At 50.8% G+C, this 17,393-nt stretch overlaps 1 protein-coding gene across 8 annotated transcripts in view; it reads right to left on the bottom strand.

Moving 5' to 3' along the window:
- FLNC (filamin C) overlaps nt 1-17,393 on the bottom strand; it is a 121,599-nt gene that overhangs the window by 19,173 nt on the left and 85,033 nt on the right. For 4 of the 8 annotated variants that reach the window (XM_053407050.1, XM_053407045.1, XM_053407048.1 and 1 more), the window contains 10 exons: nt 16,057-16,080; nt 13,801-14,048; nt 10,898-10,996; nt 10,183-10,282; nt 7,770-7,910; nt 5,618-5,746; nt 4,330-4,503; nt 3,561-3,722; nt 1,895-2,098; nt 733-885 (listed from right to left, as the gene is read on the bottom strand). In XM_053407050.1, the coding sequence (XP_053263025.1) occupies nt 733-885; nt 1,895-2,098; nt 3,561-3,722; nt 4,330-4,503; nt 5,618-5,746; nt 7,770-7,910; nt 10,183-10,282; nt 10,898-10,996; nt 13,801-14,048; nt 16,057-16,080 (1,434 nt within the window). The remainder of the gene's footprint in view (nt 1-732; nt 886-1,894; nt 2,099-3,560; nt 3,723-4,329; nt 4,504-5,617; nt 5,747-7,769; nt 7,911-10,182; nt 10,283-10,897; nt 10,997-13,800; nt 14,049-16,056; nt 16,081-17,393) is intronic. The other 4 variants (XM_053407046.1, XM_053407051.1, XM_053407049.1 and 1 more) reach the window with 1 other exon arrangement.

Genomic DNA, 17,393 nt, shown 5'->3' with positions numbered 1-17,393 from the left:
CCGGCCCCCAGGCCTTAGTTTGCCCACCCATGGTTTAAAGCAAACAAAAAGGAGAAATCCTGCAAAAAAGGTTAAAATCCTCGCCAACTTTCTCTAAGCGTCTCAACTAGAATGTTTCCCACAGGTGCTGAAAGGAAAACCAATTGGCAGGGAGTTCCGAAGGGCCAGCGCTGCCATGCTGGACAATCGAGTTCTTACAAGCGCGGAACGGGTATGAGATGGCACCAGAAGGAGTGCCAGTCAAGTGGGCACGTGTGGGGAAAAGCGATCTCGTAGGTAAAGACTAAAAAGAATAATGAAAGAAACTTTTGCATGCTCTGGTTATCTCCCACGGACCACTGACTGCTGACTGCAAGAACAGTGGAGGAAATTAACACCAAACTAGAAAAGGTAATGTCACTCCACTGGATCCGAGCACCAGAGCCCTCTCCCTACTCTTGCAATGTCCACCAACCGCCGTTCAGAAGCATCGCTGCCTCAAATTTTGGAGGCAGAACATGGCCATCCTAGCTAGGAGCCATCGACAGCAATCTCGTCCTCCGGGAATTTGCCTAACCCTCTTTCCAAGTGACCCGCGGCCGCCTCCCCTCCATTGCGAGAGACTGGGGCTGGGGTCATGTTTTGCAAGTGTCGCTGGTGGGGCAGGGAAGCAGAGAAGGCCGGGAAGCTGAGGACTAGAACCTTGAAGTCTGCAACGCACAGAGGACATGCTGACGAGAGAAAGGCACTGACCTGGCACGTGCTTGTCGGCAAACTTGATGTTGATGATGTAGTTCCCGGGCTCCGTGGGGCAGTAGGTGACTTTGCAGGTGCCGTCCTCCATGTCCTCGCAGTTGATGTCCACTTTGCTGGGACCCTCGATGGACAGGCCGAGGCCGCCATAACCTGGAGGGGAAGGAGGCAGACAGCGTCAGGCCCATCTCTTTCGCTCTGGGAGAGCCGAATCATTTAAACCAGTGTTTCTCAACCTGTGGGTCCCCAGATGTTGGACTACAACTCCCATCATGCCTAGCCAGCATGACCAGTGGTCAGGGATGATGGGAGTTGTAGTCCAACAACATCTGTGGGCCCACAGGTTGAGAACCGCTGGTTTAAACTATGGGAATGTTCAGGGAAGCAGGAGAGGATATATTGTTTATTAATATCCTTCCTAACTTGCGCTAGCAAGTTTCTTTATGTAGCAGAGTTACATCCCCCTTTTACATGCACAGCAGATAACTGGTCGCAGGCTTGTGTAAGCCTCTCAATAATAGGTTCACTGCAGACGTCTGATCTCCCTGGAGACCTAGAGATGTGACGTTAGACTGCTCTGCCTTGTTTATTTAGCAAATGTTTTGTGCCATTGATTTGTTTTCGATGTTGTAAAAAGGTAAAGGGACCCCTGACCATTAGGTCCAGTCGTGACCAACTCTGGGGTTGCGGCGCTCATCTCGCCTTATTGGCCGAGGGAGCCGGCATACAGCTTCCGGGTCCTGTGGCCAGCAGGACTAAGCCGCTTCTGGCAAACCAGAGCAGCACACAGAAACGCCGTTTACCTTCCCGCCGGAGCGGTACCTACTTATCTACTTGCACTTTGACGTGCTTTCGAACTGCTAGGTTGGCAGGAGCTGGGACCAAGCGACGAGAGCTCACCCCGTCGTCGTGGGGATTCAAACCTCCCACCTTCTGATCGGCAAGTCCTAGGCTCTGTGGTTTAACCCACAGTGCCACCCTTTTGGATGTTGTATGTGATGCCAATAAAGGTTTTACGAAAGACAGAAAAGCTAAAACCGTGTGTGATGGAGTCGAGATTCTGGGAGCTAGATGACTTTTGGGGTTCCTTCCAAGTCTACGTTGCCACGATTCCTATCCCGAGACAAACAGGCGCATCTCCATGCCCCCCTTCTCCCCTCACCTGCGGTGCGTGTGTCCACAATGAATTCGGACACCTCGAAGGTCCGCCCTTCCACCAGCCCTTTTCCTGAGACTTTAACCTTGCTGGCGTCTCCGATCTCTGACTGCCCCACCATGATCTTGAAGGGGCTGTTGGTGACGTGTTTTCCGCTCTTCTTCACGCTGACCACGTGTTCTCCGACCTCCTTGGGGGTGAAGGAGATGCCTGGGGGGGAGAGGGAAGAGTCAGTGCAAGGGGGGACGGGAGCAGCAGCAGCAGCAGAGCCCCCCAGACCCTGGGGCTCCCCTATCCAAACAAAACGAGCCCCATAGGAATTGGGTGCAGTAATAATAATAATAATAATAATAATAATAATAATAATAATAATAATTTATTATTTATACCCCGCCCATCTGGCTGAGTTTCCCCAGCCACTCTGGGCGGCTCCCAATCAGTGTTAAAAACAGTACAGCGTTACATATTAAAAACTTCCCTGAACAGGGCTGCCTTAAGATGTCTTCTGAATGACAGGTAATTATTTATCTCTTTGACATCTGGTGGGAGGGCGTTCCACAGGGCGGGCGCCACTACCGAGAAGGCCCTCTGTCTGGTTCCCTGTAACCTCACTTCTCGCAATGAGGGAACCGCCAGAAGGCCCTCGGCGCTGGATCTCAGTGTCCGGGCTGAACAATGGGGGTGGAGACGCTCCTTCAGGTATACTGGACCGAGGCCGTTTAGGGCTTTAAAGGTCAGCACCAACACTTTGAATCGTGCTCGGAAACGTACTGGGAGCCAATGCAGATCTCTCAGAACCGGTGTTATGTGGTCCCGGCGGCCACTCCCAGTCACCAGTCTAGCTGCCGCATTCTGGATTAATTGCAGTTTCCGGGTCACCTTCAAAGGTAGCCCCACGTAGAGCGCGTTGCAGTAGTCCAAGCGTGAGATAACTAGAGCATGCACCACTCTGGCGAGACAGTTTGCAGGCAGGGAGGGTCTTAGCCTGCGTACCAGGTGGAGCTGGTAGACAGCTGCCCTGGACACAGAGTTAACCTGCGCCTCCATGGACAGCTGTGAGTCCAAAATGACTCCCAGGCTGCGCACCTGGTCCTTCAGGGGCACAGTTACCCCATTCAAGACCAGGGAATCCCCCACACCAACCCACAGCAAGATGAAAGAAGGAAGGATAGCAACAGGAGGAACTATTGGAAACTCAAGGCAGTAGAAACATAAGATGATTGGACCCCACTGAACTTGAAGCATGGGAAGCCCCCACAAAAATTTATAATTTGGCAAAATATTTGGACTTTATGTAACTGTATAATTGGGAATATTTAATGTGATCTGATTGGATTGTTAAAATGGAAAACTTAATAAAAATTATTATATTTTTTTTAAGGAATTGGGTGCAGCAATATGAGATGACTGGACCCTTACTGAACTCGAAGCATGGGACACCCCAACAAAAATTTATAATTTGGCAAAATATTGGGACTTTATGATATGTACTGGTATAATTTGGAATAATTAATGTGATTGTTAAATGGAAAACTTAATAAAAATTATTTTAAAAAAAGAAAGTTAAGGCATCAAGAGAGCACACCTTTGCGAGTTTTCACAGGTCTCCTCCGTCTGTCGGTGAGCAAAATTTGCAACAACGAAAAAAGGAGAAAACTGTCAGCAAACTCACCAATGTGCCGGTTCGGCAGGCGCTTGAGCAAGCAGGGTTCTTCGTTGCCGGACGGCGCACGAATGCTGGCAGTGAGCAGGCTCAGGTCGCTCTCGGTGATCTTCAGAGAGACGTCAGTGGAGGTTCCCACGTTCAGCTGGGAGGTGCGCATGGAGTCGTCGCCTGGGAAGGAGAAGTCTGTGAGCGAGACCGAGTGCAAGGCGGGGACGCCAGAAGAAATACAGCGGTGCATAGAGCGCTTCTGCGCATGCACGCGCGGCAAAACCCCAAAAATGTGCTGCGTGCATAACCCGAAGGATACGCAACCAGAGGTGTGTGTATCCAGAGGTACTACTGTATTCTGATTCTTCTCCCTTGTTAGAACAGGGCCCTCATTTTGTGACCTCGCCTTGCCCAACCGTTACGTTTACATCATAATATACAGCTTGAGTCTCTACTAGGGAAGCTTTTAACGTTTAATAGATTGTTGTATTTTTATATTCTGTTGGAAGCCGCCCAGAGTGGCTGGGGAAACCCAGCCAGATGGGCGGGGTATAAATAATAAATTTATTATTATTATTATTATTATTATTATTATTATTATTATTATTACTATTATCTTCTGTCCACAGGCTACCTATTTTGGCTTTATTTCATGTCTGCATTTGTTTAATAATAATAATAATTATTGGTGTTCTGCGGGGTGGGTGCGAAGTGAGAGTGGACCCAAGAGCGAAAGGGGAAGAAGTGCCGTCGCGCCGTCCCACATTAACTGGAGAGCAAGGCTCACCGGTGATCTTGGCGGTGAAGGGGCTGCCGGGGATGTGCTTGTCGTCGAAGCGCACGATGATGTTGTAATCCCCGGGGGCCGTCGGCAAGTAGGAGACGGTGCAGGTGCCATCTTTGTTGTCCTTGCAGGTGATTTCGGCCTTAGAGGGACCCTCCACAGCCAGCGACAGGCCTCCTGGGGTGAGGAGAAAGCAGCTGGGTCAAAGGACTAGCACTCGCTGGTCCTCCCTTCCACCCAGATACCACAGAAATGCTCTATTTTCCCCTCTCTTCCCTTTCAGCTTGCTGCCCTGCCTGACATCCCTCTCGCCTCCACACCTGTCCTCGGGTACTAGCCGGCCCACCTTCCTCCTCCATCACCTGCGGGATCTTGGGGCAACTTTGCCCTAGCTATGGACACCAGAGAGTGGTCTGTGTGTGTGGTTTGGGAGCTGCATGGTCAGGGAAACAACAATGCTGTCCAGGGTTGTAAAGACTGCGGAGAGAATAATTGGGTGCACTCTTCCCACCTCGGATCAAATCTATGCTCCCAGGTGCCATAAGAAAGTTGCAGAGATAGCGCAGGATAGTGCGCACCCCGGAAATGATCTCTTTCAGCTTCTGCCTTCTGGAAGAAGGTCCAGGGTTATAAAGACTAGGACTAGCCGCCTGAGAAACAGTTTCTATCCAAATGCGATTTTGGTTTTAAACGCAGTATAAGGTGGCGCTGTGGGTTAAACCTCAGAGGATGTGCCGATCAGAAGGTTGGCGGTTCGAATCCCCGCAATGATGGGGTGAGCTCCCGTTCCTCGGTCCCTGCTCCTGCCAACCTAGCAGTTCAAAAGCATGTCAAAGTGCAAGTAGATAAATAGGTACTGCTCCGGCGGGAAGGTAAACGGCGTTTCCGTGCGCTGCTCTGGTTCGCCAGAAGCGGTTAGTCATGCTGGCCACATGACCCGGAAGCTGTACGCCGGCTCCCTTAGCCAGTAAAGCAAGATGAGCGCCGCAACCCCAGAGTCGGCCACGACTGGACCTAATGGTCAGGGGTCCCTTTACCTTGACCTTTACCTATGACTTCCTTTGATCTGGACCCTACATTTCTGTTGATGCAGCCTGGAACAGCATTTGCTTTCTTCGCAGCTACATCACACTGTGGGCTCATGTCAAGCTTGTGGTCCCCTAGCACCCTGAAATCCTTAGATGCTGAAATACATGTTTTGTGGACCCAGCGGATTCACCCGACTGCAGCTTGCTTTTAGATACGGGATGTGCTGCACGGTGGAGCCGCCAGGTGGGGGCGCCAGTCTTACCTTCTCCGGCATCCTTGGTGACGATGGTGAAGGTCGCCGGCTTGTTAACCATGCCGTGGCTCAGCCCAGGCCCGTAAGCGCTGACATGGCGGGCGTTGATGGCATCCACGTAGAACTGGAGAGGGCTCCCTAGGCGCAGAGATAAGAGACGTCAGCGGGAGGGGAACAGCGCCAGGCCAGGCGGCTTGAAAAAGATTTCTAATTCCCTCCATTTCTGGCGCTCAGAAATGTGTGCCGATTTACGTGTAGACATGCACAAGAGAGAGGGATCAGGGAATTCAGGGGAGGCTTGGAGAACAGGTTGGGTGGGTGTGCTCTGAGCAGGCTGGAGTGAAATAATAATAATAATAATAATAATAATAATAATAATAATAATAATAATATATTATTATTATTTATGTTGAATGGTTTCTTTAAATGTAAAGGTTCATCATTGTTGCACCCGATGTGTATGTCTTTAAGGGGCCAGAGCAAGGGCCAGAGTAAGATAACGAGACCCAGCTTTACAGCTGTGAAGCATAGCAGGTGCTGCTGAGTTGTATTTGATTAAGGTGTGTCAGCATTTGGGTGTAGTATATAAGGAGCAGCACCTAGCTCTCCCATTACCCTGGGGGATGGGTTGGTGGTTGGGTCTGGTTTGGTTGTTAATGTACTTAGTGTAAAAGGAGTTTTTGTTTTTCTTATTAAAACCTTGCTTAAGTTATTTTTGAGTCCTTTCTTTTTAATGCATGGTCTCCCCAGCAAGCTCTCTGCAGCGTTACCATACTGCAAACAGCCAACAATTTATACCCCACCCATCTGGCTGGGCTTCCCCAGCCACTCTGGGCGGCTTTCAACAAAATATTAAAATACAGTAATGCATCAAACATTAAAAGCTTCCCTAAACAGGGCTGCCTTCAGATGTCTTCTAAAAGTCTGGTCACCACCGAAAACCCCAATAAACCCCAGTGTGCAACTTGGGGGGGGGGGCAGTGCAGTGGAAATTTTAGCACTTGCATGGATAGTACATGTGAAGATATAAAAACTGTCAGTGGGCGTAAGACTTTCATATGTCCTGAATCTTCCCAAATTCGATTATTGTGGTCTGCTCACTGAATCTGGCATCCAGCTCAATAATAATAATAATAATAATAATTTATACCCCGCCCATCTGGCTCCCAACAGAATACAGTGGTACCTCGGGTTACAGACGCTTCAGGTTATGCGTTTTCAGGTTACGGACGCACTGAAACCTGGAAGAACCGGAACAGGTTACTTCCGGGTTTCGGTGCTCGCACATGCGCAGAAGCATCCAATCGCGTCACGCAGATGCAGAGCTGTGGGTTGCAAATGTGCCTCCCGCACGGATCACGGACACAACCCAAGGTTCCACTGTATTAAAAACATCAAACATTTAAAAATTCCCTAAAGAGGGCTGCCTTCAGATGTCTTCTAAAAGTCAGATAGTTGTTTATTTCCTTGACATCTGATGGGAGGGCGTTCCACAGGGCGGGCGCCACTACCGAGAAGGCCCTCTGCCTGGTTCCCTGTAGCTTTGCTTCTCGCAATGAGGGAACCGCCAGAAGGCCCTCAGCGCTGGACCTCAGTGTCCGGGCAGAATGATGGGGGTGGAGACGCTCCTTCAGGTATACTGGACCGAGGCCGTTTAGGGCTTTCAAGCTCAGCACCAACACTTTGAATTGTGCTCAGAAATGTACTAGGAGCCAATGATGGTCTTTCAAGACCGGTGTTATGTGGTCTCGGCGGCCGCTCCCTGCTCTGATAACGCAGGCGTGCTTTTCCTCTGACAACGTGACTCGGTTTCTACAAATGTGTCGGCTAAGGCACGAGGATTCCTCTATGTGAGCCAGTGCGATTCACGGGTCTGTGAGCTCCACCTTTGTGCCGCTGTTGCTCTGACCACACAAACTGCCTTAAGGATCACAATTGTGTGGTTCGGGACAAAATCCGCGGCAGAGAACCACAGAAACCCCGCAGGAAAGGAGGAGTTGGAAGGAGACTGGGGCCATTTGGGATGCAGTGGCTTTCAAAAATGCTTTGTACCACTGAACCATAATGTTGCAGAGTTGGAAGGGGCCCCTCAGAGGTCATCCAGCCCAACCCGCCGCAATGCAGGAGTCGAATCTGAAGAATCCCCGGCAGGACCTCTCACCTGGGATGTGGTTTCCATCATACTTGATGTCCATCTCGTGCAGACCCTTCTCCACGGGGGCGTACTTCACCGTCACGGTGCCATCCTTGTTGTCGGTGATGTGCGGCCGTGCCGTCTTGCCAGAAGGCATCCGCACCTCGCCTGGAGACCGGGGAGGGGGGAAGGGAAACGGGAGGGAAAGGGAACGCTGTTAAGACCTGAATGTATGATGAGGAAAGAGCCGTGGATTGGGGCCAGACTCAGAAACCTCGCCTGACTCCGTAGAAGGGAGCCTGCTGTGTTCCCAAGAGTTGCGCCCACCCCATAATCTGCCCCCTTCCGAGGGAGTCCATTCTGCTGTCAAACTCCTCTCACCATCAGGAAGTCCTTCCTCATAATAATTTCAATTTTATTGTTTTAATGTTGAGTCGGAATCCCTTGAACTCTGGGACCTCCTGTAGGCCAAGCGTCCTTAGCTGCAGCGCAGAGCTTGGTCCCTCCCCTCTCAACATTCATCAATTCTCCAGTCCTCAATGAGGCTGTGCCACTAAGTCTGGCTTCGCATGGCAATCTAAAGTTGAGCAATGGGGACAGGGCTGGATTTCGGTTCGATGAGGCGCTAAGCTACTGAAGGTAATGGGGCCCTTTCTACGTCCAGCTGTCCTTTGTCAACAAAAAATTGTCGCTGTTTTTTGTGTTGAATATATGCTATATGGTAATTGATGGACCTAATAGGTATCTCAAGCCATTTGCACATTTTGTACATGCAACCAGTCCATCCAGAATGTAGGCACCCTATAGAGAGAGAGGGGCAAACCAGTGATATTTTAGGGAGCAGGCTAGCAGGCGGGGCCCGTGACTTGCATCATAGCAGCCTACAAAACACTGTTGCTGTATGCAGGTTTTATTTTTTGTTTTTGTAGCTGTGTGGAACACAGTTCAGCTACTGACTGATTGACTGTGTGATTGCGGAAATGGATAAAAGCCCCCCTTCCAAACAATGACTATCAGTGCAAGTAAGAAAAAACAATAATTTTAATTTCCCTAATCTACAATGCTGTTTTATTTATTTTATAGTACGGTACATTGATTAGTGCTTTCATCTTATGGGTCAATGGTCTCATTAGATAGCAAAATTCATGTTAAACTGCTCTTTTAGGGGTTGTTTTTAAAAGTCTGGAACGTATTGATCCGTTTTGCATTGCTTTCTATGGGAAAGCGCACCTTGGTTTTGGAACGTTTTGGTTTTGGAACGGACTTCGGGAATGGATTAAGTTTGAGAACCAAGGTACCACTGTAAATGGTAAATGTGCAGGTAGCTTTTAAGCAACACTGCGCAGGGACTGCCAAGCTCAGCCTTGGTTCCCCAGCCAGGAGGCACATGCCTGGTTTTGGAATGGACTTCTGGAACCGATTAAGTTTGAGAACCAAGGCACCACTGTAAGTCCAGGAAAGTCTTTGAAATCTTGTTTGTATGTTGTATGTTGGATATGCGACGGCAAAATTTTAATCTGGAAAACCAAATACCAAGTACCTTGGTTCTCAAACGTCTTGGTATTCAAACAACTTGGAACCCAAACCCTGCAAACCCGGAAGTAAGTGTTCTGGTTTGCAAAGGTTTCTCGGAAGCCGAATGTGCTCCATTTTAAGTGCCACGCTTCCGGTTTGAGTGTTATGCTGAAGTCTGTCTGTTTTTGCTAATTATTTTGCGTTTTTGTTTTTGTGGCTCTTTTTTTTCGTTTTGCCTTTGTGACTGTGTGCAACCCAGTTCAGCTCCTGGTGGATTGATTGACTGTGTGACTGCAGTACATCGTTTATTGCTTTCATTTTATGGATCAGTGCAGTGGCGTAGCGTGGGGGGTCAGGGGGGGCCGGCCGCACCGGGCGCAACATCTGGGGGTTAGGGTTAGGGGGCACAAATCCACGGGTTAGGGGGCGCAAATCCATGGGTTAGGGGGCGCAAATTACTTGCCTTGCCCCGGGTGCTGACAACCCACGCTACGCCACTGGGTCAGTGGTCTCATCAGAGAGTAAAATTCATGTTAAATTGCTGTTTTAGGGGTTGTTTTTAAAAGTCTAGAATGGATTGATCCATTTTGCATTGCTTCCTATGGGAAGGCGCGCCTTGGTTTTGGAACATTTTGGTTTTGGAACGGATTTCCGGAACGGTTTAAGTTTGAGAACCAAGGTACCACTGTAAATGGTAAAGGCACAGGTAACTTTTAAGCAACATTGCGCAGGGACTGCCAAGCTCAGCCTTGGTTCCCTAGGAAGGAGGCACACAATTGGTTTTGGAATGGACTTCTGGAATGGATTAAGTTTGAGAACGAAGGCACCACTGTAAGTGAATAAATGCCCTCCCCATCCCTAAGCATCCCAAGCCCTCTGCCAGTCCTGGGGCTCTCCAGGTGTTTTTTTGGGGAGCCGCCCCTACCTGTGATGTCCCCCTTCTGGACGGTGAAGGGGATGACCAGGTTGAAGGGGCGCAGCATGGAGTCCATGGTCTCTGGCGGGGCGACGGGCTCGTCCGTAGCCTGGTGGGGGAGGGGGGAAGGGGGCGGAAAGGAGAGAAGGAGAGAGAGAGGGAGAGAAAGAGAGAGAAAGGACTAAGTACAGGCAGAGGGAGGGAAGGAGAGCGCCCGACGGCGAAGCGAGGGCGAAGGAGAGCGGGGGGCACCCGCCGCAGCAGCGCTGGAGGGGCAGGCAGACCGAAAAGAGGCACAGAGCTGCAAGGAAAAGGGGGGAGCAGCGAGAGAGTGGGCACCCCACGGAAGCAGGACAGTCCTGGCCATCGCCCTGGGCATAGGAAACAGGCAAGCACCACCATCTCCTGCTTGGACCCGTCGGCTGCCAGTTGGGGAAAACAAACGGCTAAAAATAACTACCGTATTTTTCGCTCCATAAGACACACTTTTTCCCTCCTAAAAAGTAAGGAGAAATGTGTCTGCGTCTTATGGAGCGAATGCAGACGGGAGGTTCAGCTCAGCGCTCCTTTAAAGAGCCGCGTGGAGCGTGTGTGCGGCTCTTGGGGGCTTTTTCCCGAGGAGGGAGAAGGGCAGCCCCTCTTCCGAAGAGAGGCAGAGAGATGGGGAGAGAGGCAGCAGGAACAGACAGAGCGTCCGAGAGAGGCGAGAGCAAGCTCCTGGTACCCAGTGCGGGGGGTAGCCGCCGGCGTGGGGGGCCGAGAAGGGCTGGCGGAGCTGGACGCTGTCGCAGGGCTCCTCGACGTGGGGGATGGAGTCGCAGGCCTGGCGGGAAGCAACGGGACAGGTCAGGGCCAGCGCCAGCGCGGTGCAAACTCAATTGTGGGGTCCAAGCCACCTCTGCCTGCCGGAACCCTTTCTGCACCCCACCAACCTCACGCCGGAGTCACAGGCCAGCAGCAAGAGCCGGCGGTTTATGTTTTTATTTTTCTGTTTTGCATAGAGTTCCATCAAAACTTTTCAACATACAATAGGAAACCGGAAACCAAATGAGAAATAAGAAGGAGAGGAAGACAACGAAAGGAAAGCAAACATTGTACGCCGAAAAGTTTTAATGAAACCTTTCTGCACAGGGTAGTCTATTCAACCGCTTTTATAATTTTGGTGGCCATTTTCTGAGCCTTTTCACGGCCAAGACACACCAGATGAGCTGTCTACTAGGACCACAAGGTCTTCCTCCTGGTCCACCACCAGCAGTCCAGGCCTCATGAACGTATATGTGAAATTAATATATTCCCAACCCCGCCCCATGCATGACTTTGCCATTTTTTCACTCCTCCCCTCTGTTTGGAGAGGTCCTTTCGGAGTTCTTCACAAATCTCTTTCTGTTTTGAAAACCCCAGACAATTCAGCGTCAACCTGGCCAACTCACTGGCCATCCCTAACTCCGGATCTAAACAAGTTAAAAAGTGCAGGTCCCAACCAACACTGATCCTTGGGAGACTCCACTTCTCTCCATTTGGAGAACTGTCCAGTTATTCTGACTCTCTGCTTTCTGCAATTTGACCAAATCCTGATCCACAAGATCTCTTATTCCTCAACTGCCAAGATCAGTCAGGAGTCTTTGGTGAGTTATGTTTGCCAAAAGCTTTTTCAAAGTCCCAGTACGCTATGTCAACCAGATCTCCTCTATCTATATGCTTGTTGACATTCTCAAACAACTCTTTGTGAGCCAAGCTTTTCCTTTGCAGAAGCCATGCTGGTTCTGCTTCCACAGGGCTTGTTCTTCTACATCGGGGTCCCCAAACTAAGGCCCGTGGGCCAGATAATGCCCGAGGGACTCGTTTATCCGGCCCACGGCAACCCGCGGCGACTGCTCTTACCAGCGATGTGCTGCACAGCTGCTCACTTCCAGGTCGGAAGAGCACCAGAAATACCGTATTTTTCGCTCTATAAGACGCACTTTCCCCCTCCTAAAAAGTAAGGGGAAATGTGTGTGCATCTTATGGAGCAAATGCAGGCTCCATGGCTTCAGTGAAAGCAACGAGAAGCCTCTGGAGCGCAGCGGGAGCGCTCCTGCTGCACTCCGGAGGCTTCGGGCAGCTATCCCTGAAGCCAGGAGATCAAGAGGGATCGATGTGCACCGACCCCTCTCGCTCTCCTGGCTTCGCTTTGCTGGAGAGGCACTGCACAGCTTTCCCTCTCTGCGCAGCGCCCCTTCAGCCAAGCAGGAGGAGAAACGGAAGGGGCTCCGCTTCTCCTGCCGCTTCGCTGAAGGGGCGCTGCGCAGAGAGGGAGAGAACATTTTTTTTCTTGTTCTCCTCGAAAACTAGATGCGTCTTATGGTCGGGTGCGTCTTATAGAGCGGAAAATACGGTCGCTTGTGCGCATGCGCAAGCGTTATTTTCGGTGCACATCCGGGTCGGAGGAGTCACGTGCATATGCGCACAAGCTATTTCCAGTGCTCCTCCAAACCGGAAGTGCGCAGGAAACAGCACGTGTGCATGCGTATGAGCACGTGCTCCCCCGCCCTCTGGCCCGCCGCGCGATCGGCGCTGGAGACACCGGCCCGAGGTGCGGTAAGTTTGCTGACCCCTGTTCTATGTGCTTGGCTATTTTATCTTTAACAATACTTTCCACCAGTTTTCCAGTGACAGACGTTAAGCTAACTGCCTAACCTATCATTTCCAAGATCTGCCCTCCCAACCCTTTTTTTTACTGCCTAACCTACCTCGCAAGGTGGTTGTGGGAATTAAATGGGGGGGGGAACCATATATGCCACCTTGAGCGCCTTGGAGAAAAAGGGCTGATACAAATGCAGTAAATTAAATAAATAAACTAAATAGTGAAGGAATGGGTTCCTGTGCAGTCAGTTTGAAACAGGACCCAACCCCAACCCCTTTTCTTCTTAGCATTTCTAAAATGCATAAACTTGAGCGGTTGAGCAAATGCATAACAAGAACACAGCTGTATAAACAAAGCTCTCTCCTTTATCAGTCACGGCAACGGATGACCTTGGCTGTTCCAGTGGAGTAGGGATGACATGCCTAGGTCTTATCTTACGTCCTGACCACACTCTGATGCACAGACCTAGTCTGGGAACAGCGCCAGAGTATGTTCTTGGAGTTGGTGACCTCTTGTTCCAAGATAAGAATATAGGAACAGGAATACCCTTTTATGGTCAGGAATACAGGAAGGAAAGCCCTTTTATGGTTAAGAGTACCGGAGCAGGAACATCTGTGATGTCAACCTGCGTGTATAAGCTGACGTGGCTGGATTCCTGGGGGAGGGGGGAGAGGGTGCCTGGAGGATATATATACTGCATGAAATTTCTCGTTTCTTTGGACTTGCTGTGGACACACCACGCAAGTGCCTTTCTGCTGCTCCGGAGAGCAGAAAAAAAGAACTCTTTCTCTGAATCAACCCTCGGTGTCATTTGACTTCCTTCCTCCCTCCCAGGAGCAACACAGACCCAATCGGTGAACTCCAATAAGGCTACAATAGCAGGCTCCAATAAGGCTCTCTTCCTCTCCCCCACCCGTCACAAGCTCTGCCCCATGATTTTACGGCTGCACCAGCCCAGCTTGACCCAGGTAGCCCTTTTGCCCCGGTTTCACCCCATAACTCACCACCACATGGAAGGGGCTGTTGGGGATCTGCTCTCCCCCGAAGCGGATGGTGATGACGTATTTGCCGGGCTCGGGGGCCGTGTAGTAGATGTCGAACGTGCCATCATGGTTCTCCACCACGTCGACGTCCAGCTCAGCTCCGTCCGGCGTGGACACCTTGCAGGTGACCTTGCCTTTCCCTGCTGCCTTGGCGTCCACAGTGATTACCGTCTCCTCCCCGATCTGGATGGTGGGGCCCAGGCAGGTACCTGCAGGTAAAGGATCGAGAACACCTTGGTTAGGGTAAGGCGGGGAGGAGAACTCAGCCAAACCGAAAGGCCTCGGTCCTGTATCCCTGAAGGAGTGTCTCCACCCCCATCGTTCAGCCTGGACACTGAGGTCCAGCTCTGAGGACCTTCTGGCAGTTCCCTCCCTACGAGAAGTGAGGTTACAGGGAACCAGGCAGAGGGCCTTCTCGGTGGTGGCACCCGCCCTGTGGAACGCCCTCCCATCAGATGTCAAAGAGAACAACAACTACCAAACTTCTAGAAGACACCTGAAGGCAGCCCTGTTTAGGGAAGCTTTTAATGTTTGATGTATTATAGTATTTTAATATTTTTTTGGAAGCCGCCCAGAGTGGCTGGGGTATAAATAATAAATTATTATTATTATTATTATTATTATTATTATTAGCGACTCGATGTCAGGATGATCCGGCTGGATGTAGAGGAGCAGCCGGCGGGTGAAGTGGGGACTTGCAGGAAGGGATCGGTGATCTGGGGGAGCCCCTGGCAGCTGGGAGACGAGAGTCAGAGGCCGGAGTATGTGCAGGATTGGAGAGGGAACCGCGGATGCAGGCGGACGGAGAGATAAGTCAGGTTGGTGCAGAGTCAAGGGCTCTCCTGCTCAGCTGGTATTGAGAAACTGGTATCACTCCCTCCAGCCCATCTATTCGGAATTGGCTGAGCGGCCAAGCAGTTACTAAATGGGGCATCCAAAGCTCTTGCTAAATGACTGCCAGCCTTTGAAAAGCTGATCTCACAGGATGGAGTCCCTCAGTTTTGTGGAATTAATGAAACCAAGTTGGTAGAGCACCGGATTCAATCTCAGGGACGTGGGTTCAAAACCCACGTTGGGTGAATGATTCCGCATGGTCCCTTCTTTGATGACGCTGTCTGCTGTCCAGATGTAGTAATTATTATTTATTTATTTATTTATTTATTTATACCCTGCCCATCTGGCTAGGTTTCCCCAGCCACTCTGGGTGGCTTCCAACAAAACACTAAAATACAATAACCTATTAAACATTAAAAGCTTCCCTAAACAGGGCTGGCTTCAGATGTCTTTTAAAGATAAGATAGCTGCTTATTTCCTTCACATCTGAAGGGAGGGCTTTCCACAGGGAGGGTGCCACTACCAAGAAGGCCCTCTGTCTGATTCCCTGTAACTTGGCTTCTCGCAGGGAGGGAACCGCCAGAAGGCCCTCGGAGCTGGACCTCAGTGTCTGGGCTGAACAACGGGGTGAAGATGCTCCCTCAGGGATACTGGGCCGTTTAAGGTTTTCAAGGTCAGCACGAACACTTTGAATTGTGCTCGGAAACGTACTGGGAGCCAATGTAGGTCTTTCAAGACCGGTGTTATGTTCAGTATTTAATGGGATTTTGCAACAAACGTGCAATTAATGGTTACCGTTTTGAATTTTATCATGACATTATCTTCCTTGGAGGGTTGTGCATAATGCTTTTTGTAAGGGAGGGAGCACTGGGGGTGATGAATCTTCGGAACCAAGGGAGGCGGCAGCCTGAAAACGTTTGAGAATCGCCGGGTTGCAGCATGGCCATAAAGACAGCACCTGCTAAAGCGATTAATTTGATCTAACGTGCTGGGAATCGTGTTTGGACTAGCTAACCGCCAGATGGCGACGCAAACCCATCAAGGAAAGCCATCCACTCGGAGCTATGCGCCCAGATTCTCATCTTTCCAATCTTAAATTCAGCTCTCTCTTTCTCTCTCTCTGCCATTTCCACATCAGTTTGCAATTTCATTTCATTTCAAAAGCGGCAGCGTTTTAGCGCAAATCTCTCCTTCGTGTCCCCAGATCTGCAGAAAATTTTGCCTGCCATTGTAGGGCGGCTTCCAGTTCTGCAATTCTGCCGTAAGGCTGCCTCCTCTGTTCTTAGGCTGGTGGGCAGGAATGGCGCTGCTTGAATGGGGTACCAGGATATTACCATGTGCCCGCCCACAAGATCCAGGGCAGGGGGCATCACGGGTACTTACCCAATCCGTGGCCTCCTATGGACACTGCAGAAAGGAAGAAGAAGAGCAGACGTGAGAATCAGCAGCAAGGCACATATACCTGCCGCCGTGGCAGCGAATCAGGGCTGATTGCGGTACTATTATTTTATTCTAAAAAATTATGAACCGTTCACTCCAAAGAAGTATTTTTTTGTGGCATACAGATTCCCTGAAAAACTTTGTTCTGACTTCCGTGCAAAAGTTTATAGAGCGCAGGACTCGGGCCTGGGCGAGACCCGGGTTCGAATTCACACTCGGACATGAAGCTCCTTGGGCAACCTCTCAGCCTAACCTTCCTCACAAGGTTGTTGTTGTAGGGGCAATGAAGGGGGGGAAGAGCATATACGCCACCTTGAGCTCCTTGGAGGGAAGGGATGTACCATATTTTTCGCTCTATAGGATGCACTTTTTCCCCTCCAAAAATGAAGGGGAAATGTGTGTGCGTCCTATGGAGCGAATGCAGGCTCCTTGGCTTCAGCGATAGCAACGCAAAGCCTCCAAAGCGCAAAGGGAGCGCTCCCTCCGCACTCCGGAGGCTTCGCATTGCTTTTGCTGAAGCCTGGAGAGCAAGAGGCGTCGGTGCGCACCGACCCCTCTTGCTCTCCAGGCTTCAGGGATAGCCGCCTGAAGCCTTCAGAGCGCAGCACGAGTTCCCGCTGTGTTCCGCAGGCTTCAGGTTCCTGAAGCTCTCCCGGCTTCAGCAAAAGGAACCCGAAGCCTGCGGAGTGCAGCGGGAACTCGCGCTGCGCTCTGAAGGCTTCAGGGATCTTTGAGGCTGGCGGTGGGGGAAAGCAGCGCTTCCCCCCACCAGCCCCAAAGCGCAGGTCGAAAGGAACCCAAAGCCTCTGGAGTACGACGGGAACTCCCGCTGTGCTCCTGAGGCTTCGGGTTGCCTTTACTGAAGCATGGAGAGCGAGAGGGGTCAGTGCGCAGCGACCCCTCTCGCTCTCCAGGCTTCCAGGGTAGCCGCCTGAAGCCTCCAGAGCGCAGCAGGAACCCGGAGGCTTCAGGTGAACACACCTTGAACTCACAGAACGCACCTTGTTTTAGAGGGGGTGAACAAGAGAGAGAAAAATCTCCCCCTCTCTGCGCAGCGCCCCTTCAGCTCCGTTTCTCCTGACGCTTCGCTGAAGGGGCGCTGAGCAGAGAGGGGGAGAATTTTGTTTTTTCTTGTTCTCCCCCTCTAAAACAAGGTGCATTCTATGGTCAGGTGCATCCTATGGAGCGAAAAATACGGTAGATGCAGCAAGGAAATTATGGAATAAGCCGGGGCGAAGGCCCGATATACGGGTCGTCTGGAGAAGTGACTCTCTCTCGCC

The sequence above is a fragment of the Podarcis raffonei genome, chromosome 10, assembly GCF_027172205.1.
Source record: "Podarcis raffonei isolate rPodRaf1 chromosome 10, rPodRaf1.pri, whole genome shotgun sequence".
Taxonomy (NCBI): domain Eukaryota; kingdom Metazoa; phylum Chordata; class Lepidosauria; order Squamata; family Lacertidae; genus Podarcis; species Podarcis raffonei.
The sequence above is the reverse complement of the archived record's forward strand: the minus strand, read 5'-3'. Positions and strand labels throughout refer to the sequence as shown.